Genomic DNA, 27,396 nt, shown 5'->3' on the forward strand with positions numbered 1-27,396 from the left:
GGAGAGGGGGGGGTACTCAAAAGTACCGGTCACTTTCTCAACTGCGCACGCGCCGCTTAAAAGGGAAGGGGGAGGGAAGCGGCCGCTTTTTCTCCGGCGGAACTTGTCCTACGCGCAGGCGCAGTGACCAACGGCTGGGTCCTTCCCTCTCTCCGATTGGCCGCTTTCTCCTTCCTGGGGCGGGATTAGCGCCAAATACAAACGAAGTCCGGGAGTTGCTCTGAGGCGATTTGGGGAGCGAGTGAAGGAGCCGCCTGGGAAGGCGGGAGAGGGGTAAGTGGCCCCCCCGGCTGCGCCTCAGTTGCCGGTTGTGGCGAGCGGGCGGAGCGGGGTCGCCGCTGTGTCCGCGGCCTGCTTTGGGGCTTCCCGTTGTGGTCACGCGGCTGGTCACCGCGAGAACCTTTGTGCATAGAATCTGAAGAGCTGGAAGGGACCCCGCGGTCATCTAGTCCAACCCCTGCAATGCAGGGATCTCAGCTAAAGCATCCATGGCAGATGGCTTAAAAATCTCCAAGGGAAGGAGAATCCACCAGCTCCCGAAGGAGACCTTTCCGCTGTCGAAGAGCTCTTACTGTCGGAAAGTTCTTCCTGCGGTTTAGTCGGAACCTCCTTTAGTGTAACTTGAAGCCACTGGTTCGAGTCCTGCCCTGCAGAGCAGGAGAGAAGGAGCTTGTTCCCTCTTCCTTTTTTAAAAAATACATTTTTATTAATTTTAAGATACATATTATAAAACATTCCACAAAACTTATTACAAATACACTTTTTTTTTACTTCCATCAGCACCTCCGATGATCTTCCGTCTTAACCTCTTTTTATGCATTACTTAATTTTATATTGTCTTTACCTCTCTTAACTTATCATCTCCCCTTTTCCATTTTTACAATATTTCCAACAATACTCCTCCCAGAACTTCTTGCAAACCTACAAACATCGTCTGATCATCACAAATACTTTTCATATCGTTCGTAAATTTACTCCAGTCTTTGGTGAATTTCTGGTCCCACCGGTTTTGGGTCTTTCCTGTTAAATTTGTCTAATTCTGCATAGTCCATCAACTTCATCCTCCATTCTTCAATCGTTGGCAATTCTTCTTGCTTCCATTTCTGGGCTAATAGTATTCTAGCTTGTTCCCTCTTCCATGGGACAGCCCTTGAGATATTTAAAAATGGCTATCTTATCTCCCCTCAGTCTCTTTTCCAGGCTAAACATACTCAGCATACTTCTACCACAGAAATTTGACAGAGTGGCCAGGATACCTGATAATGTTTTACTGATTGCATTACCTGGGCAGTCTGCCATTCTTTTGAGATGGGATATGCTTTAGTTCTAGAATCCAGGTCACAGGCCACCCTTTCCTGCACAAATATGCCCTTAAGACAGGATTTGTAAGGACTTACAAGGAAATAGAGGAAATATTTAGAGACATTAGGGAAGCCAAGATGGTTTTTTGGGGATTGTTTTGTGTGCTAAAATAATGTGTGATTTTTTCAGGGAATATTTCTTAAAATTTCAGGGAATATTTCTTAAAATTTGAAAGACAAAGGATTGGTTTTCTGTGGAGTGTGTGTGCATCCTAAAATTTTATAATTAGAACCACCCCAAAGGGGACCTTCAATAATGATCTCAGTTCACAGATGAGCTGGTGCGGAGTTTGGTACTTGTATCTCACCATGCACTTTTTCTCTTCTTAGATATCAATGAAATCTTGTCAACGATTAAGCCGTTATGAAGCCCAGCGAACCCCCAGCAATGCACCGGCTCGAGTTCGGGTTTGTGTGCGATTGCGGCCAAGCGTGGGGACAGGAGAGGGAAAGGAAGCCCCTTGTGTACGTGGCGTGGACTCCTGCTCCCTGGAGATCCTGAACGTGAGAAATAATATGGAGACAATGAAATACAAGTGAGTTGGGCAGAGAGAGTTGGGAAGAACCAGGCTTCGTGTAGGTTGTGGCCCTATGGTACCCCTGTTATGGTTTTTAACAGGGGCATTAGTTGGAACTGAGCAGAGTCTGGAGGAATAGCAGCCCTTCTCCAGTATGAGAAGCAACAGAGGCCTTCCTCTCGGCCCCTCGCTGTCATTTGCCTCCTTGCAACTGACAGGATAGGTAAGGGAAACTGGCTTAAAACCACTGGCTTAAAGTGACTGCTTCTGCCTGTTTTGCCACTGCTGTTCTTTGATTGTCTAGGCATGACGGGTTGCTACTGGATTGTTAGCAGGCTCTGCATATGAACAAAGGAGGGAGAGATGGTGCCTGTCTTCCTGCTGGGGAAAGTATTGTTCAGTTGAGACCCCATCCCATCGAGAGCCAGTATGGTCTACTGGTTAAGAGCGGTAGTCTTGTAATCTGGGGAATCGGGTTCGTGTCTCCGCTCCTCCACATGCAGCTGCTGGGTGACCTTGGGCCAGTCACACTTCTTTGAAGTCTCTCAGCCCCACTCACCCCACAGAGTGTTTGTTGTGGGGGAGGAAGGGAAAGGAGAATGTTAGCCGCTTTGAGACTCCTTAAAGGGAGTGAAAGGCGGGATATCAAATCCAAACTCTTCTTCTTCTTCTTCTTCTTCTTCTTCTTCTTCTTCTTCTTCTTCTTCTTCTTCATCCCATCCTGATGCTATAAGAATTTTTAGGTCTTAGATATATAATAAATGTTCATAAATGTACCAAGCAAACATGTATTATTATTATTATTATTATTAGTAGTAGTAGTAGTAGTAGTATTAATACCCCACCCTCCCCAGCCAAGGCCAGGCTCAGGGTGGCTAACAGCCAATAATAAAAACAAGTTGGTTGGAATACAACTTAAAAAGCTAGGTTAATTACAACATTAAAACATTAAAATGCAGTCTCATCGCAGGAGAAAGGAAAAAAGAAAGAGGGGGAGGGACGTACATAAATATATAAACCACATGTCTGAAGCAGCACAGGAAGACAGTCCTGAAACCATTTTAACACCCAAACTGACCAAATGTTTCTCTGCAAGGAGGGAGGAAATGAAAAAAACCTTCCCAGTGTCTCAGGAATTAAGTAATTTGCATCATCTCAAAGGAATGGCCAGACTACCAGAAAAGGCAATCAGATAAGACATTATCAGATAACCTGGCAGACAGGAAAAACAACATTCAAATTTCTGTTGTAGACCGCCTTTTCTGTGATGTAGGTATGATGTATCTGGGGGGTGGTATTGGGCTACACCCCTTCTGTGATGTAGGTATGATGTATGGAGGGGTGGTCTGGAGCTCCAGGGCAGGGAATTTCAAAATGGATATATAAGGCCTTGTGCGCCATTGTTCGAGGTCCTCCTCTCTCCTGTGTGTGGGGGAGCACCCTGTTGCAACAGTTAATAAAGATTAGGCTTACTAGTTGCTTTGCTTCTCAATATTCTCTGGTTGGTCTCTGTTACTTTCTCCTACTGATAGAGAACTTACAAAAGGACTCTATATGGGCTCTTGGGTACCCCATATGGGAAAAAGAGCAGGTTCACATTTCCCTCGTGCTTGGTTGAAACAATTGATGTTATTTCAAAACTGGCTTTGGATGTTGTTGTTGTTTAGTCGTGTCCGACTCTTCGTGACCCCATGGACCAGAGCACGCCAGGCACTCCTGTCTTCCACTGCCTCCCGCAGTTTGGTCAGACTCATGTTTGTGGCTTCAAGAACAGGCTTTGGACAGTATAGCAATTTATTGCACAGCCCTAAATAGCACTCTGGTTTCCAACAGGCATCTGGTTGGCCACTGTGAGAACAGGATGCTGTGTCATTGCCCTGATCCAGCAGGGCCATTCTTATGTTGATAATAGTCTGTACTACATGAAGAATGGGGGTATGCTAGGGGAAAAAGCTCCTAAGGGATATCTGCCACTCCTTCTGCAAAGCCTCTTGTTACTTATCCTTGCTGTAGAAATTGCTGAACTTTCGGAGAAGACATTAGGCCTTAATCCCACTTCTCTATTCCCAACAGATTTGACGCTTATTACAGTGCAACGGCCACGCAGTATGATGTCTACATGGGGTCAGTTCAGCCTATCTTGCACCATCTGCTGGAAGGGCAGAATGCCAGCATCTTGGCGTATGGGCCTACCGGAGCAGGTGACTATAAAACAGTGCACAAAGGGATGAACCCAACCTAGAGTTGCTGGGGGTCGGCAGGTGGGCTAGGGCTTGGAATTGGGCTGAGGGAGGACGCGAAGGTTTTTCCTCTCTCCATATCTCTTTTGTTCCCTAAAATGGCAGGGAAGACGTACACCATGTTGGGGAGTCCGGAGCAACCGGGGGTGATTCCAAGAGCAGTTCAGAATCTCTTGCAGATGACAAGGGATGCTTCGGGGGATCAGCGGAAGTACTCGGTCTCTATGTCATACCTGGAAATCTACCAAGAGAAGGTAACGGGTGCTGGACAAAATGCGTAAGAGGGGGAAACCGAGCCCTAGTATATAAGAGTGGTGGGATCTTTGGGGAAGAAAGCAGCTTAGAACAAGATAGGGCTGAGGAGCCAGATGTATTGGGGAGAGCATGACCTAATTAGACTACAGCTAGTGATACTGGAAACAGATTTGCACACACACTGGCCTCCTTTTTTGTTGTATTGAAGACTGGCAGTGTTTTGAGCCCTGGAAAGTTCGTTAATGTGACCAGAACTCCATCCTGTTCCCAGTTGGTATTTAGAAGATCAGTGTGTCATCTGCTGCTAGTCTGATCTGGAGAGGGTCCCGTCTCAATGCCTGCTGATGCTGTCACATGTGTGCTCTGGCCCTGCTTGAAGATTGGTGAAGAACTGAGGCGTTGCTGATGGGAATGGGGAAAGAGACTGGGCAGCTGCTTCAAAAGCAAGCCGAAATGGCTGCAAAGGGGGAGAGAAGAAAGGAAAGAGCAGTAGAAGGGCAGGGAAGAGAGATGGAGTAAGGCAGGATATTGCCAGACTGTAGCTTCCATCTTCCCTGACCATTGGGCATGCTGAGGAAAGTTGGAGTCCTACAAGCTCTGGAGGGCCTTAAGTTATTTATCCTTGAGGGAAGCAGACAGACTGGAGCCTGGGAAGGAGGAGAATGATTGAATGCAAGTGGAGAAAGGACAGGGAGGAGGGGGAAATTTGGAGGAGTGAACAGAGCATGGCATGGAAGTTAAATGGATACTAAAGATGATGAGCCAGAACTGCCCAGGAGAAAGGAGGTCTCTTACAGATGAGTGCAAGAGAACTTATTCAGTGTTTACAGAAGGCTGGATTTGCATTCTACTTGATCAAACCACACAATCTGTTCAAGTAAACAGGTTGTTCTCTGAGAAGCCAGGGGATTTAAGTGAGGTGGGGTTTGAAGTGCCACCTGGACCAACACTAGTCTGCTTGTTCCCCAGGTCTTGGACCTTCTAGAGCCCTCCCTCCGTGACTTGCCAATCCGGGAGGATCAAAACCACCACATTCTGGTGCCTGGTCTGACGGAGAGAGAGATAACCAGCTTCTCAGACTTTGAGAAACATTTCTTGCCCGCCAGCAGCAACCGTACAGTGGCATCCACACAGCTGAATAATCGCTCGAGCCGCAGTCACGCTGTCCTGCTGGTGTACGTGAGCCAGACCCGGGGCTGGCCGCCATATGCCCAGCGGGCCGCCAAGCTTTGCCTTATCGACTTGGCCGGCTCGGAGGACAACCGGCGGACAGGCAACAGAGGAGTGCGCCTGAAGGAGAGCGGGGCCATCAACACGTCACTCTTTGTGCTTAGCAAGGTGGTGGATGCCCTCAACAAGGGGCTGCCTCGTGTACCCTACAGAGACAGCAAACTCACTCGCCTGCTGCAGGTCATTGGGGTGCCTGGGTTCATTGGTGGGGCTGTGGATTTGGGAAGAGCTGCGTTTTATTTTACTGAGCATATTTCTCTTTCCTTAAAGGATTCTTTGGGTGGTAGTGCTCACAGCCTGATCATTGCAAATATCGCCCCTGAGAGGAAGTACTACTTTGAAACGCTCACAAGCCTCAACTTTGCTGCCAAATCCAAGCAAGTGATGAACAAACCTTTCACGCAAGAAACTCTGCTGGATGTTGGTGAGGAAGGGGGCCGGCCTGAAATTCAGCAGAAGTGGGGCAAAACAAGGTTTTCTGGGTAGAAAGGAAGGGCAGGATTCTTGGGCTGCCCCGGAGTCGAGTGGGGTGTAGTATACAGATTCACTGCCCCAGATTTCTTCATCACGGTTCAAATACATATACACTAGAACCATTCATGGTCTGTCCTTTTCATCAATGACCAGCTGACTCCTGTCAGAACCAGTCTGTGCCTTGCAGTCGTCTGGGGAGGAGGGTCTGCTTTGGATTCCTGTGCCTACTGAGATTATGTGAGTGGTGTCAATGGTTTGGGCCTCTTCAGTGGTGGCACCCAGATTTTGGAACACCTTCCCCATGTCCATGGTCTAGGTATCATGTAAAAACATTTTTGCCCTTGCTGTCTTTATCTTAAGCTGCTTTAAAGGGTGGGTATGTTTACACTTAGGTTGTGTTTTTAGTTCTGTTTTGTGATTGTGGCTCCCCCCCCCCGGGGGGGGGGATTGAAAAAACATTTTAATATCAATTACCGTATTTTTCGTCCCATAGGACGCACCTAGTTTTTTGGGGGGGAAATAAAGGAAATTTCCCAAAAAAAACCGAGGTCGGGGAATAGCGGGATGGCGGCGTTGCGCCTCCCCGCTGTCCCCCGAGCTTGTGGAGCTGGCCAATGTCTGCCCGAAGCGCGGGGTGCTATGCTTCAGGGCGCCTTGCGCGCCGGGCAGCAGGCTACTATCCGCAGCGTGGGGATCCCTGTGGGAACTCCCGCACGGCTCCCCACGCTGAGGATGTCTGCCCGGCGTGGGGGCGCTCTGCTTCAGGGCGCCCCACGTGCCGGGTGGCAGACTGCGGACACCTGCGCGAAGCACGGGGCGTCCTCCGGAGGGCACCCCATGCTCTGCGCTGCAGGCTGCCGCCCGCAAGCCTTCAGCGTCCGGGGGGAGATCCCCCGGGTGCGCAAGGCTTGCTGACACCTGTGCGAAGCACGGGGCGTCCTCTGGAGGGTGCCCCGTGCTCCACACTGCAGGCTACCGCCTGCAAGCCTTGCGCGCCTGGGGGAACTCCCCCCCGGGTGTGCAAGGCTTGCGGATAGCTTCCTGGAGCCTGGAGCGCGAGAGGTGTCGGTGCGCACCAACGCCTCTCGCTCTCCAGGCTTCAGCGAAAGCCTGCATTCGCCCCATAGGACGCACACACATTTCCCCTTCATTTTTGGAGGGGAAAAGGTGTGTCCTATAGGGCGAAAAATACGGTAAGTTATTCTGATGTGTAGCTTGTAAGCTGATGGTTTGTAAGGTGACTTGAAATGCTTTTGATAAGGCCGGGATATTTGTCACAATTTGTTCTTTGTTGATATCCCACTACTGAGGTTACAAATCATTCCACGGCACTTTACCAGTTACTTTGTAATAAAATTACAATGAAGACTATCTAAACAAAACAGGATCCTTTCTGCAGCCCAGTTGGTGGTAGGTGGCCCAGTGGTAGTGAAGGAGGACAGTCCAGGTGGAGCAGGCTCCAATGTCCAATAAACACATAAAATAAATTAAAAACATCCTCCCCACACAGAAGCATCAAAAAGACCATGCCCATCTTCCAGTGATGCAGGCCCTGAAGCCAAGAGACCTTGTCCAGAGGAGGAACAGCGCAGCTTGGTTGAAGAGAAGCCATTCAGGTGAGACACCAAACATTTTATAGGCTTTGGTGAAGGGGCAAGCAGTGCTTCTGTGGTGCAGTCAAATTCTCTCCTGCCACTTCATGAGGATGGTCACTCCACCCTTAAAGCGCTGAGCAGCTCCCTCTGGCTTGTTTGAAAAGGCAGGCCCTACTTTCTGGTCTCTTTCCCCACCAGTTCCTTGCTGCCGATGGAGAATCTTGAGCCGGCCTTGGCTGAAAAGCTGCTGCACTTGGAGGCCTTGGAAACACAGCAGGCTGGGGCAGAGAGTTGTGCGTTGCCCCTCCTCAACACCCCACGCAGCGAGCGGCTGGAATTCCGGAGGCTGCTGGAGGAGACTCGGCGTGAGCTGCAGGTGAAGGGTTTGCTCTTTATGTCCCATCGTCATCCCTCAAAGACTGCAATGGGCTACCTCCCGTAAACAAAAACAATGCCTTGTTTATTGCGAGGTCTGCGGTGTTTCATCAAGTTTTTTAATTTCTATGTGTGGTTACTATTTTTCTTCCCTTACAGCAACACACTTTTTTAAAAAAAAGCTTCTGAAGTGAGTGGCAAGCAGTAAACAGAGCAGTTAATGGGTGGATCCAAGGACTGAAAAATATGAAAGGGGCAGGAAAAGTGCACTAAAGGGAAAGTGAGGGAACAGCAGCTCTTTTTTTAGGACTCCAGGGATTCCTTTTGCCTTGTGTCCAAACAACTCGCTTATCAATCACAGCTCCAACTTCATTCATTGGCTACAAACAATGACGGGCGAGAGCAGCCAAGCTGGTTCAAGTCACAGTTACCTGCACATTTTGCTTCTTAGCTTTTTTTTTAGGAGGGCTATTTGTTGTTGCTGTGGTTGTTTTAAACTCAGGAGGCCCTGCCTGGGGTGCCAGTGAAGCCTTTGCCAGGGCAACTGTGGTTAAGCCAATGGCTCCAATGTAAAGGCCAGCTTTGAAGGAAGAAAGAGATGTAGCACTAAGTAAGTCCTGTAGGAGGGGATTCTTATATAAATTGGACTGTGTCCATCTTGCACTGAGAACCTGCTTCATTATGGCCCTGGCAGTTTATACAGTTGGCAATACGATCCTTGTTGGGCTGGGAACCTGATGGCAGCCCCACGCATTCTTGGAGGCCACCGAATGCACACCCTGTTCCCTCCATCTGAATCTGCTTATTCTGTTCTCCCTCTCCCTACAGAGGCTTAAGAAGAAGCAGCTAGAAATGGAAACCAAGGTTCTGCAGGACAAAGAGCATGGACGTGGTTCATGGGTGCCCGCCAAACGCCAAGGAACAGCAGTGGTATTGCCCTTCCAGCAAGGTAAAAGGGCACTGGGTTTGGAAAGCGGGACTCCCCTTTTATGCTCCTCCCTCCTATGACATCACAGCTCTCCTTCCTTACCTCTCCAGTGCAGCACCTGGAGAACTCTGAGAACGAAGATAGCATCATCATTGTAAAGCAAAAGAAGGGAGGTCGAAAGAAGAAGGTGCGTAAGGGGGTGGGGGGCTTTGTTGAACTTGGGGCTGGTGATGGTGGGAAGCAGAGTTGTTACAAACATGGTTTAATAAAGTTATATATGGATTCCGCCGGGGCAGGCTTCCCCCCATAGATCTTCTGCCTGAGAACAAAGAACAGATTCCCTTACCTATTGCCTGTTGTTGGTTCATGTTCAGACTGACTCAGTCTTAGCAGTGTGGCAAAGATCAAGCCTTACCCAGAAGGATACACATCTGCCCTCACCCACACACCATGTTTCTGAATCAAATCTGGGAGTGGAACAGGTAGCAGTAGCCAGATGAGAAAAATCAGGGCTGTTCCTGCTGACCACATGTTTTTCCTCCTCTTCCCTGTTTTAAGCAAATTTAAATTCTTATGGGTAAGGTTGGTGGAAAGCAGCCTGAAATGGTTTATTCCAGGAGCAGAAAGAAAGTAGCTTTGCAAGTGTCTTGAGGGAGCCAGATCAAAGTTCTGGACTCACTGCCTCAGACCAGCAGTCTCTCTCTCAGCTGTTAGGCCCAGAAAACGTTTCTGCACACGCCCAGACACTGAAAATTGCTTCTGCGAGAGGCAGAGGCTGGTGGCGGCGGCAGTGGCGGCGGAGGAACGAGCAGCCCAAAAGGGCTGCTTTCGAGCTGCTCGTTCCTCCTCCATCACCGCCAACAGCCTCTGCCGCTCGCAGAAGCAATTTTCAGTGTCTGGGCATGTGCAGAAACGTTTTCCAGAGCCACGAAAGAGAGTCGGCGCGCTGTGCTGGTTTAGCGCAGCACGCAGGGACTCGCCAAGCAGGCAGCTCGGTTCAGGGCGGCTTGTGGGCTGCTTCCGGCCCATGGGCCTTAGGTTGCCTACCCCTGGTCTAGATCATCAGCCTGAGAGAAGTGATTTTTGTAAGCCTCTCTGAGTGCATTCAGCTAAAGGCAGGGTTATAAATACTATAAATAAGGTGCCTCCGGCAGTTTCCAGTGGGCCTGCTTCAGGGACATGGCTGTCAGCAGATTCCAAAAACCCTGACACAGGCCTGTGAAACAAGAGAAGGTAAACTCAGCAGTGGCAGTTGTCTGTCTTATCTTCTGGAGAACTTTATTCTGCATGCCTGATATCTCATTGAAGAACCCCTGAGAAGTAAAAGGCGAAAGATTTATACGATCTGAGGAGAAGCCAGGGTATGTTTGTGATTGGTGGATTCAGTGAAAGAATATGAGATGAGGGCCAGTCAGGAAACAGGCGGGTGCGACACCACACCACTTCTTTTTATGATGCATGCTATATCCAGGATTCGTCCCCTGGCTCTGAAAACAAGGTTCCCTCTGAGTGGGAGATGGTGCTTCAGCCTGAACTGATGGCCCGCACCAAGGAGAACATCCTGGCCATCCTGAACACAGGCTCTGTGAAGGATCTCATGGCCCTGCACCAGATTGGCAAGAAGAAGGCAAATCGCATTGTGGCCTGGAGAGGAGAGCACGGGTCCTTTGAAAAGGTAAGTGGGCAGAGCTGCTCTTCCATCGTTTGAGGTGTGTGCAGGTGCAGCTACTGTGCAGAGGAAATTAATCTTCAGGTAGGAGGTAGGCCGTGCAAGGCTTTAACACATTCAGACCTGGCTCAAGTTCAGAGCATTGAAGCCTAGTGGGCAGAGCATTAAGTCTTGGAGGACTCCTGCTTCAGCCTTTAGCTTAGCACGGAGCCTTGTAGTTTGGAATACTGGCTCATTCTCAAATCTGGGAGGGGAAGGGAGCAGCTCCCTATTCTTGTAAGAGCTGGGTCAGAATAAAGGTCCATCTAGTCTTAACGTTTTTGTAGCAAGCCAGAAGCTCCTGGGAAGCCCACCAGCATGGCATGAAAGCATTATTTCCCCTCCAACAGTTAGAATTGGGAGGCTAATAATAATAATAATAATAATAATAATAATAATAATAATAATAATAAATTATTATTTGTTCCCCAGCCACTCTGGGCGGTTCACAATAGAATATTAAAAACATGACAAGACATCAAACATTAAAAACTTCCCTAAACAGGGCTGCCTTCATATGTTCTCTATAAGTCAGGTAGTTGTTTATTTCCTTGACATCTGAAGGGAGGGCGTTCCACAGGGCGGGCACCACTACCGAGAAGGCCCTCTGCAGAATGCTGCAGTGTGACTGCTGACAGGAGTGTGGCCTTGTCAGTGGGTAAAGCCTGTGCTTGGAGATCTGCACTGGTTGCCGATTTCCTACTGGGCCAAGCTCAAAGTGCTACTATATTAGTATATAAAGGCCCTTAACAACTTGGGACCAGTTTACCTACAAGATCGTCTTGCCCCACATATTTCCACTCAACCCGGTTCAGTTGGCAGAATTGGCAGTACTAAGCTGCCACATAATACCCGTTCTGCATTTGTAAGAACCCGATTGTTTAATGTGGCAGCATCTGCACTTTGGAACTCCCTGCCTTCTGAGATCAAGAAGTGCCTTCACTGTATTCTTTGGCGCTTGCTAAAAACATTCTTGTTTAGGCAAGCTTACCCAGATGCTTGGAAAGTTGAGGTAATGTTAATCTGTTTTAGTATTTTAACTTTTGTATGCTTTACAGTAGGGTTGTGAATATTTCTCCATTTTATCTTTTTGTAAACCACTTTGAGGTTGCAATTTTTAAAAAATCAAGTGGTGTATAAATTTTATAAAACATATAATTATATTACCTTTGAATGTGGAAGTTTCATTTAGATACTGTGGCCAATTGTTGACAGAGACTGGAAATGCCAGATGCTGAGCAAAGCAAAATGCTCTACTACTGTAGTATTGCTCGTCCCTCAGAATATTTTTTTTTTGCTGTGGCCCTGAGATCTATGGATGAGGGGTGGTATACAAATTCAATACTTAAGTATCTCCATAACTTTGCAACTTTGTGTAACCTACACATTTCCTTCCTCCTTTTCTCAGGTAGAGGACCTTGGGAAAGTCGAAGGCATCTCCGCCAAACAAGTAGCTTCTTTTCTGAAGGTGTGTATTTAATTCAGTTCTGTCACTGTGGCTATAAGCTTATCTGGAGTAGAGTCCATCACATTAGATGAATGGAGTGTTATCCTCGGATGGCAGATGAATAGGTAGAGAGGGGGAAGCTGTAAACAGAAGTGTAAGTTTGTCATGAAATGCAAGGGGCACAGCAGCCTAGCAGCTTAATGTACAGCGACATTTCTACCTGTCCCTTGGGAAACAAGTAAAAAAACATCCTGCCTCTTTTGAGCTTGGCAGACTGGCAGGTGTGGGATCAGTCTCTCTGTCTCCCTTCTTCATTTCCCTCCGTCTCTCCGCCAGCATAGAAATCAAGTAGGCTGGTGGGGGATGATTTGCTTCATGCCCCTCATATCAGCCTGCCTACATTATTATACTGGCCACAAAAGAAAGAAAGTTCATTCTCTGCAGCCAACATAGAATGCAGATTAGTGGGTCCCTACCTTCTCCACCAGCCAGCTTGCTAGACTGAATGGAATTTCTTATTGCCTGTGACAGCTTTTTGCCTACCTCACGCCCTCCAGCTGTCCCAAATAGGCACCAGGCTGGTGAAAGCTGGCCTGTGGTGTCCAAGTGAGTATTTAAAACACAAGGCCGAGATACAGGTTGTGATTATTCTTTGTAAAGCTTAAATGTATGCACTGTAATCTAGTATGCACTGGATTTAAAAAGTGCTAATGTTACAAATAATGGAGGAATTAAAATTCTTGCTCTTCTCTCTCCCCTACCCCCTTTCCTAGGTAAATATCCTGACCAACATTGGAAATCTTCAGTAACTGGAAAGCATCTTCTCCCTACATTGATTTTTATTAAAAATGACTTGGGTTTTTAATCTATTTTAGCTTTGGTGCATTTAAATATATTAAGAATATAAAAATAGTACAGAAAACTTGTACATCTCAAATGGTTATTTTATATTGCCGCCACCAACTTCCTACTTTTGGTTACAAAAAGTAAGAAAAAGAAGCCCTGCTGGATTGTAACAAAAGCCCATCAAGTGGTGTCCTCTTCTTGCAGCGGGCATTCAGAGGGCTGTGAGATGCCTGCAACAGCAACTGTCTGCACCTTGATTCCCAGCAAATAATAGTCAGAGGCATGCTTCCTTTTGACACTGGAAGTAGTAGATAGCCCTTGTGGCTAGTAGTCACTGATAGCCTTATCCTCCATGAATTTGTCAAATTCCATTTAAAATCATCCACGTTGACTGCTTTCACTATCCTCTGGGAACAAATTCCCAGGGAAACTCCTTATATGAAGAAGTACCTTCTTTTGTATGAAATCAGTGCATAAAAGATGCCCAAATCAAAGTGAGGAGGAAACCTCATGTGAGGGGAAATATATTAGGATAGATAAAAAAGAAATAGTGTTGGAGATACTTAGGATTGCTATTTAAATGTATTACCCACTCTTCGCCATCAGGCTCCCAACAATTAAATGTCTGTATTAAAAGCAGTTTATTTTATTTTTTAAATAATTTCCAAACATTAAAATGCAGAGTTACCCTTATCTATCTATTATATAACCATAATTACCATTAAAACAATTCCACATTACAAATGTCTTCACATCCCTGCTAAAGATTTTAACTGTTTACAAACTTACTCCACTCTTTAGAAAATACTTGATCTTCCTGGTTACGGATCTTCCCAGTCAGTTTTGCCATTTCCGCAGACTCCATCAATTTCATCTGCCATTCTTCTTTTGTTGGTACTTCTTCCTTCCATCTCTGGGCTAGTAGCATTCTTGTTGCAAACATAAAAAGTATTTTATATTACCTTGAAAACTCTTCACCTACAATGCCTAATAAGATGGCTTCTGGTTTTTTAACAAATGTATTCTTAAACATTTTCTTTAACTCATTATATATCATTTCCCAGAAAGCCTTTACATGTCCACCACAAAAGTGCCCTCTTTTTCTTTACATTTCCAACACAGTTTAGAACTTGTTTTGTACATTTTAGCAATTTTACTCGGTGTTAGATACCAACGATAAATCATTCTCATATAATTTTCTTTCAATGAACAGCATGCAGTAAATTTTATTTTCTCTTTCCATAACTTTTCCCAGGATGAAAGTTAGATATTATATCCAAAGTCTCTAGCCCAATGTAGCACCATTGCTTTAACTTCGTCTTTTGTATGCCATTCTAAAAGTAATTTGTACATTTTTGATAGCACTTTCACATTATTTTCGAACAGATCTGTTTCAAACCTCGATCTCATTGTATCAAAACCGTTATTTTGTCAACTTTAAAAACATTTAATTGGTGATACTGTAACCAATCCGTTAACCGTTCTCTAATATTCTCAATTTTTTTCAATTTTAATTGGTCTCACATCTCTTTTAACAAACCATAATAGGTGACCCACTTGCCTCTCATATTTACTTTTTTAACTGAAATTGCTTCCAATGGAGAGAGCCACCATGGTGTTCTTCGTTCAAATACAGTCATACCTCAGGTTGTGAACATGATCTGTGCTGGCGGCATGGTCACAACCCGCAGTGCCGCGTCTGTGCACACGTGACGTGATTCGGCGCTTCTGTGCATAGCGCAATTTAGTGCTTCTGCGCATGCGCTGAAACCCAGAAGTAACTCGTTCTGGTACCTCCGGGTTTGGCGCGGTCCATAACCCAAAAACGCGCAACCCGCAGCATTCACAACCCAAGGTATGACTGTAGATTCTTGTACCTATCCCATACCTCATAGATTGATTTTCTTATCAAATGGTTCAGGAATCCTTTATGTACTTTTGTTTTATCATACCACAAATACGCGTGCCACCCAAATCTATTATCATGACCCTCCAGATCTAATAAATCTGTGTTTTTTAACAAGATCCATCCCCACAACCAGCAGAGGCAGGATGCTTCATAATATAACTTCAAATCTGGCAGGGGTGGGGTCCTAAAAACACATATCTAAGGTGCCAAGGGCCAGGGGAGAGGTTTGTCTTTAGCATCTGTTGAAAGCTGTATAGTAAAGGTGCTAGACACACCTGTCAGGTGGGAATTCCACAGCATAGTGGTTGACACAGATTAAGATTTTTGTTCCACTGTAAGTGGTCAGAAGTTCTGGTCTTAAAACTTGTGTGATGACTTTAAACTTCTTTTTTAAGCCAGTGATTCTGTTGGATGAGGGTTTATCTTCCCAGAGCTGATTTAAGGGGACAGACCCAGCTGTAACAGTTTACTTCTAGCGGGGTGAAATGCTCAGCCCATCACATCATGTTTTTGCATGAGGTACTGTTTGCAACATCCTATCTCACTGGGAGGCAAATGCAGAGTGCTGACAGAGGCAGAGATGCAATAAGCAACTGTGACTATGCATTTCTGCTTTGTCTTTGCCAGGAGTGCCTTAATTGATCCTCACGCCAACTGAAAGAAAAAAGCCTTTCTCCTGCAGAGGCTCACTGCAGGATTAGCTTCCCTGGCACTCTCCCCTATGGGCATCTGGGTTTACAAGAGCCTTGAGCAATTTTCTTAGTTTCTGAATAAATCTATTTGGCCACTTAGTTTCATGCAGAATGCTCTCAACACAATTATGGCTTTGACCCCAAAGGTGCTTACTCTTGAATTTGTTTCAGAGCAAATACATGTGACCCGAAGTTGATGAGAACAAAAGTGTTAAATGATGAGTGACAAAAGATAAGAAAATATCATGTTAATGACCAAAATCAAGATCTCCTTATACCAACTGCTCAGTAGTCTTAGTGGAGAAGTTACATTAATATGTTTGAATATTGAATGTGTATGTCTAGAGACAATGGCTAGAACAAACACCATTAGCTGTACTGTGGGATAAGCTGTACTGCTGGATAATTGTATTTGTTTAAAAACAATAAAAATGTGTGGGTTTTTTTAAATCAGAAAAGATCAACAGCAGCAATAGGGAGAGGCACAAAAATATTACTTGACTCTGAAAATTGAAGCCTTAAGAGAGAGAAAAAGCACAAAGCATTTATAAAACCTTACCTGACTGCTGAAGCCTAGAAAAGCCCCAAATGCCGAAGGGCAGGGGCGAAACTAGGCTTTATTTCACATGAGTCAAAAGACCCTTTCTGGCACCTCCTCCACACATAAACACACACTGGGAGTCTCAATGGCACCCCTGCCAAGGGGGAAGTCTGATCAATCTGGGGTGTTTATATTTCCCATATGAATACTTCTTGCTTCGTCTTGAACAGGGCAACAACTGCAAACAAAATAGGCCAGTGCCTCATTAAGAGTTGTGGGGCAGGATGCTGTTTATTGTCCTGCATATGGCAGCATGTTTGGCAAACCGTGATTAACTCTCACCTGGAAACGTCCCCACCGTGGAAGGATGGGTGGATCCAGAATCGGCCTCCATGGTCATTTACGGCCTCACTGTCAAGACTGTGTTCATGGAAGTCAATCTTACCCGGCTACAAGTGATTGCCAAAGATGGCAGCATACCATGTGGCAGTTGCCCATGCCCCTGGGATTGTCCTTCACCAGGGCACTGAGCCTTTAGTGTGAGCCAACGTTGCCCTGTGGAACTCCCTGCCAACAGAAGACTGGTGGGAGGTGTTTGGATGGTCCTTAGGAACTTCCATTTTGTTTTACCAGTCAAGTTTATGGATATGCTATTGAAGCTTTTCTATTTGCATTGCTGAAGCCTCTGTCTTCGCTTACACGCACTCACGTTCCGAAAGTGCAGTTTATGAACATTTTAAGGGACGCGGGTGGTGCTGTGGGTTAAACCACAGAGCCTAGGACTTGCCAATCAGAAGGTCAGCGGTTCGAATCCCCATGATGGGGTGATCTCGCGTTGCTCAGTCCCTGTTCCTGCCAACCTAGCAGTTCGAAAGCACGTCAAAGTGCAAGTAGATAAATAGGTACCGCTCCAGCGGGAAGGTAAACAGCATTTCCGTGTGCTGCTCTGGTTTGGCAGAAGTGGTTTAGTCATGCTGGCCACATGACCCAGAAGCTGTACTACGGCTCCTTTGGCCAATAAAGCGAGATGAGTGCTGCAACCCCAGAGTCGGTCACGACTGGACCTAAAGGTCAGGGGTCCCTTTACCCTTTACCTAAGGAACATACCCCTTCAAGAGGGAAAGATGTGAAGCCGGACGAAGCCATGGGAACTGCTGGAGGGGCGTGTAGAATCATGGAGCTGGAAGGGGTCCGAGGGTCATCTAGTCCAAACCCTGCAATGCAGGAATCTCAGCTAAAGCGCCTTCAGCCCCTGCGACGCTACCGGCACAAACAAGCCGATATAAGGCGCTTTAGCTGCCCCGGCTGGAAGAACAGCGCATGCTCCAGTTGCTGCGCGCGCTAGTTAACGGATTTTTTTCCTCCAGTAGCGCGCGTGCGCAAAAGACAGTACGGAGCATCTTCCGAGGCGCGTGAGCCCCCTTTCTGCGTAAACCAAACGCTCAGTGGGGCTCACGGTTGCTTGTATATGCGCACGCGCACGCTCAGCGCCCTCCCTCCTTGAGCCTCAACGGCTCGCCTTCTGGCGCAGGCGCACTTCTGCTCCTCCGCCCCTGGGAGGGAAGTACCGTCCCGGCCTCTGTGTGTTGCTCAATGCGAGCGGGTACCCGGATGTAGAGGCTAACTGCCAGGCGAAGCGACCAGAGTTGCGAGCGAGGGCTCCGAAGTGCATGCGCAGTCGCTGTCCCTGCGCCCCCTTGCTCCCGGGCTTAGGCGTCTTGGCCGGCCGTTGGGCCCTGAGTCCGGGCGGGGCTGAAGGGGAGGCGCCTGGGCTGAGCCCACCCCGCTCTCCCTCGGGAGGTGAGTGGCTGGGGGCGGCGGAAGGGCCGGGGGTTGCAGGCCTCCGGGGACAGAGCGGGACTGAAGGGAAAAGGCCCAAACGGAGACGAGCCAGGGTTGGGAAGAGGCCCGTCCAGCGCCTCTTCATTGGCTTCGTCTGCTCAGGCCCTGAAGGCCCCGCAGAACAGCAAAATGGAAGCAGCCCAGGCAGCAATAAATGGGAAGGCAGGTTGCGGGTGGGCTGGCAGGAAGATCGCCGGCAAATCAGTGCTGAGGAGCTGAAGGTGGCTGGGGTAGGGCGGGCAGGAGGCGGAAAGAAGAGCCCAAGGGGCAAAAAGAGGAGTGCAAAACACGGGACACTCTCTTGTTGTTTCCTACTGACGTGACTCACAGGACACGGAGCTGGTTTGGTTTATTGTTGTTTAATCGTTTAGTCGTGTCCGACTCTTCGTGATCCCATGGACCAGAGCACGCCAGGCACTCCTGTCTTCCACTACCTCCCGCAGTTTGGTCAGAGGTTTGGTTTATATATTTTCATTTACAAACCAGCACCCTGCCCTTCTAATGCCCATGCACCTTTTAGGGTGGCTAACAACTAGAACCACAACTAAATAAAATAAATCTCCCCAGCCCCCCCAAAAATAACAAACCAAGCATTAGATAAATAATTATTCATCTGATAAAGTAAGTGCCTGCCTAAACAGGAAGGTTTTTGCTCTATGGTGAAATGCTCTAAGAGAGAGGTAGGTACGGACAAAGACGAGTCTTCCCTTGATTTCCACCAACTGAGCCTCAACTGTAATGAAGCCGCAAATGATCTAGTTTCTTCCCAGAGAGTTGACAAGTAATGGGCAAGAATGGGATGGGAAGATAGTGTGTGGTGGTAGTGTGGGGAGAGGTATGTGTCAAACAGCAGCAAGACAGGTGGGTCTGAAACTGGCCTAAACGTTTTACAATATTGTGCAGAGCACCCTTCGCCAATCTGGCACCCTCCGTATGTTCTGGGCTACCACTCCCATTAGCCCCAGCTAATGGGGCTATTGATGTGAGTCAGTGGCCTGCAGTGACATTTTTCATACGGAACAGTTAGATTCCTGCATTGCAGGGGATTGGACTAGATGACCCTTGTGACCCTTTCCACCTCTATGATTCTAAGTTCTGTGAGTCCCTGCACATACCTTGCAACCAGTAGTGTGGGGATAACAATACTGGTCAGCCTTACAGGGTTGTTGCACTAATAATAATAATAATAATAATAATAATAATAATTTTATTATTTAAACTGCTCATCTGGCTGGGTTTCCCCAGCCACTCTGGGTAGCTTGCAGATAAATAAAAACATAGTAAACATATACTAGGCTAGTCCAAGGAGCGGATGCCCCTGATGTAAGTTGTAGTCCAAAACATCTGCTGAGTATCTGATCGATGGAGGCTGCGCTCTGCTAAGAAAGTTAGAAGTGTGTGCAAGGAGTGGGGGGTTGAGACAAGAGGTTCCACAGGCCCTACTCCAGAGCTTTCCAAACTTTTCAAGTTGATGACACGGTTTTTAGACATGCATCGTTTCATGATACAGTAATTCAGTTTTACTGGCAAATTGGAGGTTAAACCAACCCATTCCAGGGGAGCATTTGTGGGACATTCTTACACACTGCAGCTGACACACTAACGTGTTGTGACACACAGTTTGGAAAACTCTGCCCTACTCCATCTAATCCAAGCCCCTTTGCAGGTAACGTGGTTTGGGAAGGCCTCCCTGCTCAATTTCTGTTTCTGCAGGTGGTTATGTCAGCTGAGGCCACGGCAGACCAGGTCCCACCCCTGGAGAATTGTGCCCCGCTAGTCCCAATCCAGCAGCGACGGGATGGCGGCGGAGGGGTAGCCGGTGTGACCTTTGATCTCAAACCCCTTAACCCCAGCAGCAAGTATGTCAAGCTGAACGTGGGAGGGTCACTGCATTACACCACAGTGCAAACCCTCACCAAGCAAGACACCATGCTCAAGGCTATGTTCAGTGGCAGGATGGAGGTGCTCACAGATAGTGAAGGTAAGTGTCCCGGCATCACATAGTCTGTTTCCCCACTCAACCCTTCTCCCAATCCAGGTTTCCTGCTCAGCTGAGATTATATGGTATAGTAAAATAAATAAACTTTAATACTTTTTGGACCAAAAGCCCCCAAAGCCGTGAACAGCACTACTGCATATTACAAAAGAAATATACAGGAAAAGTGCAATGCATGTAATAGATCAATCAAAGTGATATTAAAAAATAGCATGCAAATTCAGTCAAGAATATAAATTATGTAATAGGAACTAATTACCAATAAGTGTGGCACTTTAGAGGTGACAGAAATCTGTCATTCTATATGGCTTCTTTGCAGACACAAAGAAATTGTCAGAACTACCTCACAACTGCTTCTGATAGGATGAACAGTGAACCCCAGGGGGGAAATTCAGGTTCATGTTTTTAAAAGATATGAGCAGCTTTCTAGTCAAAGACAAGATAATTTGATATCAAGGATCTGTTACAGCTAGATGCTTACATTTTTTTTGTACGTTTCCTCAAGGACCTATCTTAAATACCTCAAGGACCACCTCCTTCCATATGAACCTACTCAGACCCTGAGATCATTCTCTGAGGCCCTTCTTTGTGTGCCTCCTCCACAAGAGGTCTGCAGGGTGGCAACACGAGAGCAGGCCTTTTCTGTAGTGGCTCCCCACTTGTGAAATGCTCTCCCCAGGGAGGCTTGCCTGTCGCCTTCATTATACACCTTTAGGTGCCAGGCAGAAACGTTGCTTTTTACCAGGCCTTTGGTTGACTGACATTCAGTGCCCTTTTAAAATGTGTTGGTGGGGTTATTGGGTTATTACTGCTTTTACTTTGATTATGTATTCTGTGTTTCTATATCATGATTTTATCCTGTGAACCGCCCTGAGACCGGCTTGTATAGGGCAGTATACAAATTTAATAGAAAATAAAATATTGTAGCTTCTTTAGCAAAATTATATACGAAGACAGCAACATTTGGATTTCCCTCTAAATGTTTTAAAGTGTTCTCCAGAACAGAGCTACTTTTAATTTTATGTGCAAGAGATCCTTCTCTCCTGTTCTCTGCTTCTGCCCCCCAAAGACCTTTTGTTCAGAGACTAAAATTCTGTTCTTCCTTTCCAGGCTGGATCTTGATTGACCGAAGTGGGCGCCATTTTGGAACCATCCTGAACTACTTGCGCGATGGCTCTGTCTCTCTCCCTGAATCCCAGCGGGAGCTGGAGGAAGTGCTATCTGAGGCCCGGTACTACTTGATCCAAGGCTTGGTTGAGGACTGTCAGCTTGCCCTGCAGGTGAGCTGGTCACCTGCTGAGCAGTTAGGAGGCAGGCAGACTCCTCTGAGCCTCAAGCAGTTTGAAGGAACTGGGGAGACAAAGAGGTGAGTTAGCAAGGCCCACTTGCCTTAGCCTGATTTGGACGACCTGCTACTTGGCCTCTCCCTCTCAGAACTGTCTCCCGCAGTGATTGTTCCATCTGGTGGTTGTAACCATCATGCAACATTATCTAAAAACTGATTCCACAATTTGCATATTTTTCTTCTTCCTCCCCATCCTTCCACCCTTATTTTGTTACATGTGTTCAATAAACTGTATGTCATTTGTTTTAATTTATAAATTTCCATGAGTGCACTGGTAAAAAGGCGTGGTGGTAAAAATAAGTGTGGTACGTTAGTAATATGTGGCATGTTCTAGGGCTTCTAATAAGGTTGTAATATATTTGTATGTATCTTTTTCTGCCTAGCAAAAGAGTGAGGCCTATGACCCCCTCTGCCATATCCCCATGGTGACATCTCCCAAGGAGGAGCAGCAGATCATCTCAAGCTGTTCCAAGGTAAAGAGGCTGTGAAGTCACATAAGGCTCAAGTCCAAGAAGATCGTGTAGATTTGCGCCATTTTAGACTGCTTGACTTAGATGTCTTCTTGCTTGTTTAGGGCCATGAGGTGATACTCATGAGTGCAGATGGCGTCTGCCCCCATTAGTGAAGTCCTAAGTTGCAAAGCTTCTTAGCCTTCTAGCTAAAATCAAGCACTGCCTACTATAAGATGTACATTGGAACTTCAGTCTCATGACCCATTCAAGTCATGAAGACTTGCCATGTGACACAGTTTAACACATGGAAATAATTTAGCACCTTCCATATTGTTGACACAGCATAAAATGGGCCTGATGTGAGCACACACATACCAGAAGTTAGAACATTTCATGAAATCACTGTAGCTCGTCCAATGGCAAAGGTGACAGTTTCTCTTATGCAGGTTAAAAAGATAGTTTCCACCATATTTATCCTTCTTTTCCTCCTTTCTTAGCCTGTGGTGAAATTGCTGCATAACCGAAGTAATAACAAGTATTCATATACAAGGTAAGATGCAACACACACACACAACTGCTGGAATTGGGCGTAACTTGGTATTGTTTCTTGACTCCCATGTCACCCATTCTTGACTCCCACCTCCTGGCTAATAGAGATGTCTTAAGAGAGATCACACCACCATTTCTCCCTTTCCCTCCCCTCCAGTAACTCCGATGACAACTTGCTGAAGAATATTGAACTGTTTGACAAGCTGGCTCTGCGGTTCAATGGCCGAGTACTCTTCATCAAAGATGTTCTTGGGGATGAAATCTGCTGCTGGTCGTTTTATGGGCAGGGCCGCAAGATTGCCGAAGTCTGCTGCACCTCCATTGTGTATGCCACTGAGAAGAAGCAGACCAAGGTAATATGCAGACCCCTGAGCTTCAGATACAAGCTTTCCCCTTCAGGATAAATTGTACCTGCTCTCCAATATGTCTGATCTTGCTCCTTCCCTCCCTCTCTCTCTGTGGTTTCTGCCTGAAAATGGCTACTGCCAACCAGCAAAGCAGAAACAAACAAGGAAGTAAGGAAGTTGGCTGTTTGGATAAGTGAATGTCCTTTATGTGCTGATAAGTGAATTTTTAGATAGCAAGCGTGTGGATCACAGAACCTGTGTGTACTGCTTTTCAGGCAAACATCACATATTTTCTTTGAAAAAACAATATAAATTAATACTATATTATAAAGCAATAAAGAGAGAGCCACAGGGAAGGAAACTTTTTGAAAGCGAGGCCTCTCCTTCCTTCAGGGCATGGTGGTCCTTAGGTAGCCCTCTGGTGGCATTTGGGGGAGGGAGTGGTCCCATACATGGGAGAACAGAACCTGAGAGAAAGAAGTAGTTTTCCCGTAGGCCACTCAAGTGACTCTCTGGATAAAGTGCTACTTCAGGTCAACTCTCCCAGTTCCAGTTTTTCCCACCTAGCAAAACTGCAGCTCTGCTTACATTTTTATGCATCAAGGAGTTCAGAGCAGCTGTTGAGTTTTAGCCTTGCACTATGTGAATTAAGTTAAACTGGAAAAAACTGTAAAGCTCAAGTTCACCAAGCAAGGATTTGAACCCAGGATTCCATATTGAAACCAAACACTTACACCACATTGTGGACAGAACTGGTGTTGCTCAGTATGGTCTTGTTTTGCTGTGCACAGGTGGAGTTCCCAGAGGCACGGATCTTTGAGGAAACCCTGAACATCCTGATCTACGAGACGCCACGAGTGCCAGACAAGGCCCTCTTGGAGGCAACTGGTGGGGTGGCAGGTGGGGGTGGAGGCCCCCTCCGTGCAGGTGACGATGAAGATGGGCGGGAGCACCGTGTCCGGCGCATACATGTCCGTAGGCACATCATGCATGATGAACGTCCTCACGGCCACCAAGCTGTTTTCAAAGACTGATCCTGCCTCGCTCGCAATGTCCTCATTACTCCATCCATTTAGTGCCAAAGGAGGACCTGTTTTCTCCTTTTGATCTTTCACCTCAAGGTCTTCTCATTGATGTTTGCATCCTTTTCTAACCTCTCTCTCCCTCTGGGCTGCTTTTCTGCCCTCTTGCTATCCCTTGACTTTATTAAGCCCTCCTTTTTATTGTGACAATTGACCTCTTGGTCTGCCCCTTCATTTTACTGGCATGCTCTTTCCAGCTGTTAATTTTCCCTAATGCTTCAGTCTTAAACACCCAACTTCCCACTTCCCCTCACCACCCCACCTGTCTCATAATCTGCAAGACACCACTGAAACCTGGTTTGTGGTCCTTTATTCAAAACCTCTTGACCCTGAACCTTTCCAACCTGAGACCGACTGACTCTTAACTGTCCTCTAAACTTAGGATCCATGGAACAACAACATTATAACTGAGAGAGCTATATGTGAGCAAAGCATATGAATCAGGGGAGCCTACATTCCATCTCAGTTTAATACTGGGCCTCTGGTGACTTCCATTTTGTAACACTGTTATTAGCCTCTTTCAAAGGTCACAGACGAGGTGCTACCTAGACAGGGGTGTGTCAGTTCTTACATATTTACCAACTTTGATCTCTCCATTCTGGAGTCTTCTGCCCTTCGCTTTATGGTACATAGTTGTTTTTTTATTGGTCAACCCCCAACCCACCCTTGGTTTCTGTTCACCTACTTTTAACTTCTCTGCTGAAGACAACTGCCTGGAGTTAAGAGAATGCATAAATTGTTCAGACAAAAACTGGCTACACTCCATTTAAATTTTTTAATAATGGCATTGACATAACTGGGATTATACAACATATTTATTAGTGTCTTTTTTTCTGGAATAATTTCCATTACATTTAGCCTCCTGTGAGCAAAGGAGATTAAATCCAGTGTTAATCAGCCACTTAAAAAATTCATGCATACAAACTTGGGACCTTTAACCTTTGCATTAGAGCAGGAGGTAACAGTCGTGAAATTGGTTCGTATTACTTATTGTCCTTCTGGGAAAGATGTCAGTCAGATAACAGCTGCTATTTTAATTTTTTTTGTCTGGGTCAAAAACACAGTTTGACTGTCTCCTTAAGTGTTGTGTGACCTGGACCCTGATTCCATCCAAACTATTCTGTCCCACTTACCGGTACGACTTATATCAAAATATGTTAGATGCTTCAATCCCACACTTCATAGGCATCTACACACCATTACAAAACAGTGGAACATGGTCAAGTGACATAGATCTGTGTAGGTACAGAAGTCTTACTTCTTCCTGCAGAGTTTGAGCACTTGCACTCTGCCCCTGGAATACCTTCACCCCCTTGTTTTCCATAAGGTTGGGCGGAGGGGGAATCAGGGGTCCTCCAGAATACATTGGCTTGCCAACTCCCATCAGCCCCAGCCAGCATAGCCAGTGATCAGGTTTGATGGAAGTTTTAGTCCATCCATAACTGGAGGGCCACCATTTCCCCATCCTGCCACAGGGATGCCGCTTCATACAAACTTCAGCAAAGTGTAATATGGGACATTTCAACAGCCCTTTCAGTCAACTGTCTCATGGAACAGGGTTTGGATATTAATGGTGGTGGATGGAGAGGGAGGGTGAAATTGCATTCTGTAAATGCAATCTGGTGCAGGTAACTTTACTGGAGAGAAGGTATTATTTTCCTCCATTCTTCTTTTCCCATCTCTATATCCTCCCCTCCCTGGAGGAGGTAACTTTCTTGAATTAATTATTGTAATTTTTTGTATTTGCATAATTTATTTTAAAAATGTTTTTTTTCTATTAAATTATTGTAATAAAGGTACCTGCTTAAAAATGGGGAAGTTTCCTGGTGTGTGTGTGTTTTAACTGGATAAGAATCTGTATCTCCAGGGCTTTTCCATGCCTAGACAGGCACATTTCCCAAAGAATATTAGTGACTTTAGTGAGCTGGATCATCCTTTTTTCTAACCCAGGGGGTTGTGTTTATTGGACAATTACAATTGTTAAAGAGGAAGGAGTTTTTGGCATAGTTGGCAGCACATGTGTGAAATCTTACCTTGTTAACACTTGGGCAGCTTCCCTGTTCATCTGCTGCCTGTGGCTTGCTCCAGTAGTGGAAGAAAATAAGGTGAGCTTCCTTCTGGATTTTTAGAAACCTAAAATTTAAGGTGGGTGCAGGTTTTCTCGAATTCTCCCCTTCTGGATTGTAGCAATGGAGAGTGTTTCAGCAGTCTGGTGGATGCCTTGGATTTTGTGAAGAGAGATGCTTATGGGGAAGGGGATCTGCATGTTGAGTGCCTCAGGCCAGAGGAAATGGAAGATCTACTGACATTATCCAGACTGCTGGTATTTAATTGGAGAACATTATAGTATGCCTTGATTCATACTAGTTGATAGCAGCTGCTGCTGTAACTGGGGCCTTGGAGAAGAAGCAGAAGGGCTGGGCAGGCTTGAGGGGCTACAATGCAGTGGCTGGATGAGTGTTTTAATTTTAAGAAACCATATTTTGGGAAGTTGGTATTCCTGCTTCCATATCTTGGTAGTTTCCTATCTCGTCTCGTACCCAGGGAAGAAGAGTCAGGCAGAGGTACATTGCTAGTATAGATTCCCATACTAGGATTAAACAAAGGCTTTGGCCCATTCAGAGCAGAACCCACTGTTTACAATGTATCTCAATCTAATAGGCAGCTGAGCCTTACACTAGTTTCTGCATTTTAACTGCATCCTCCTGTGCAAGAACATCTTATGTAGCTTCCTTCCACGTGTGGTTGATTCTTCCAAATATAAGCAGCTATGATACAAAAACTTAATCCTCAACAATGATCTACACCTTTCAAGTTGTCAAGGGTTAAAGTAGCAAAACCATATTGGCCTTGAGGGAATGAAGTTAACAAACCTTAGATTACTATGCTGGAAATTAGTCTTCTCTCAGCTGCAATTAGGCTGTGCTTAACTTTGTTAATAGCAATTGCCCAACAGTATAAAAAACTGAAACAAATTTACAAAATGACCCAATGCCTACCCTACTAGTGCTGCACAGTATCTGCAGTTTTTTTTGTATTACTATATTATTTAAACATGAAATACCTAGTGTTGCAGTTAAGTGATGATAAACTTTTAACCCTTATATGTACACTGTAGTTTGCAATCAATCTGCAAAGAACCTCTACATATTTTTTCTATATAAAAGCAAGCCCCACTGAGCTCTATGTGAGTCACCACCAAGTATATTATTTATGATGGCATTTAAAATATTTTTACCCTACCCTTCAGCCGACCAAGCCACCCAAAGCAGTTTACAGTAATGAGTAATATGGTCCCCTCCTTTACAATCTAAAACACCTGGCAAAAGGAAACGAGATTGGAAGGTGGGGAGCATTAGGGCTGCGATTCTGACCTGGGAGTAAGCCCCACTGAATTTAATGGCGTTTAGTTCTGAGCAGACATGGCAGGGTTTGCAGCTTTAGTTGCGAAATCCTTACAGCTGCGGGGCCGAAGCAAGAGTCCTGTGGCTGCTAGTCACTTTACTTTATGGATGGGGCCAGGTAGGTCTCACCCTTTCCATAATGTTCTTCGAGGGCGGCACGGGGAGCAGCCTATATATGAGAAAATACATAAAATTATATGGCGGTGGGGTGGGAAAGCACACGGTGCTTTTAAGCTCCACAAGAAAAACGCAACCAACCC

The 27,396-nt window shown here is 46.1% G+C and overlaps 2 protein-coding genes and 1 long non-coding RNA gene across 4 annotated transcripts; 2 read left to right on the top strand and 1 right to left on the bottom strand.

Moving 5' to 3' along the window:
* Positions 1-108: 108 nt before the first annotated feature.
* Positions 109-13,053, top strand: KIF22 (kinesin family member 22). The gene is made up of 13 exons (XM_083710420.1): positions 109-273; positions 1,692-1,897; positions 3,953-4,080; positions 4,225-4,373; positions 5,344-5,784; positions 5,875-6,028; positions 7,589-7,694; positions 7,872-8,049; positions 8,877-8,997; positions 9,087-9,163; positions 10,448-10,651; positions 12,093-12,152; positions 12,905-13,053. Exons 2-13 carry the CDS (start codon positions 1,698-1,700, stop codon positions 12,938-12,940), a joined length of 1,854 nt encoding a protein of 617 aa, XP_083566546.1. The 5' UTR covers positions 109-273; positions 1,692-1,697; the 3' UTR covers positions 12,941-13,053.
* On the bottom strand, positions 12,009-15,691 carry LOC310830629. Its single transcript, XR_014557661.1, has 2 exons — positions 13,767-15,691; positions 12,009-12,271 (listed from the first exon to the last, which is right to left on the bottom strand). It is a non-coding gene; the product is annotated as an uncharacterized lncRNA (long non-coding RNA).
* Positions 15,692-17,548: 1,857 nt separating this feature from the next.
* On the top strand, positions 17,549-25,545 carry KCTD13 (potassium channel tetramerization domain containing 13). 2 transcript variants are annotated; one of them, XM_083710421.1, is made up of 7 exons: positions 17,549-17,919; positions 19,675-19,942; positions 21,068-21,237; positions 21,686-21,775; positions 22,252-22,304; positions 22,461-22,656; positions 23,442-25,545. In XM_083710421.1, exons 2-7 carry the CDS (start codon positions 19,681-19,683, stop codon positions 23,682-23,684), a joined length of 1,014 nt encoding a protein of 337 aa, XP_083566547.1. In that variant the 5' UTR covers positions 17,549-17,919; positions 19,675-19,680; the 3' UTR covers positions 23,685-25,545. The 2 variants fall into 2 exon arrangements, with proteins under 2 accessions (XP_083566547.1, XP_083566548.1); XM_083710422.1 differs by having other exon boundaries at positions 17,564-18,303; positions 18,416-19,942.
* The last annotated feature ends 1,851 nt before the right edge of the window (positions 25,546-27,396 follow it).

The sequence above is a fragment of the Podarcis gaigeae genome (genome assembly GCF_964106915.1).
Source record: "Podarcis gaigeae genome assembly, chromosome: 13".
In the NCBI taxonomy this organism is placed as follows: domain Eukaryota; kingdom Metazoa; phylum Chordata; class Lepidosauria; order Squamata; family Lacertidae; genus Podarcis; species Podarcis gaigeae.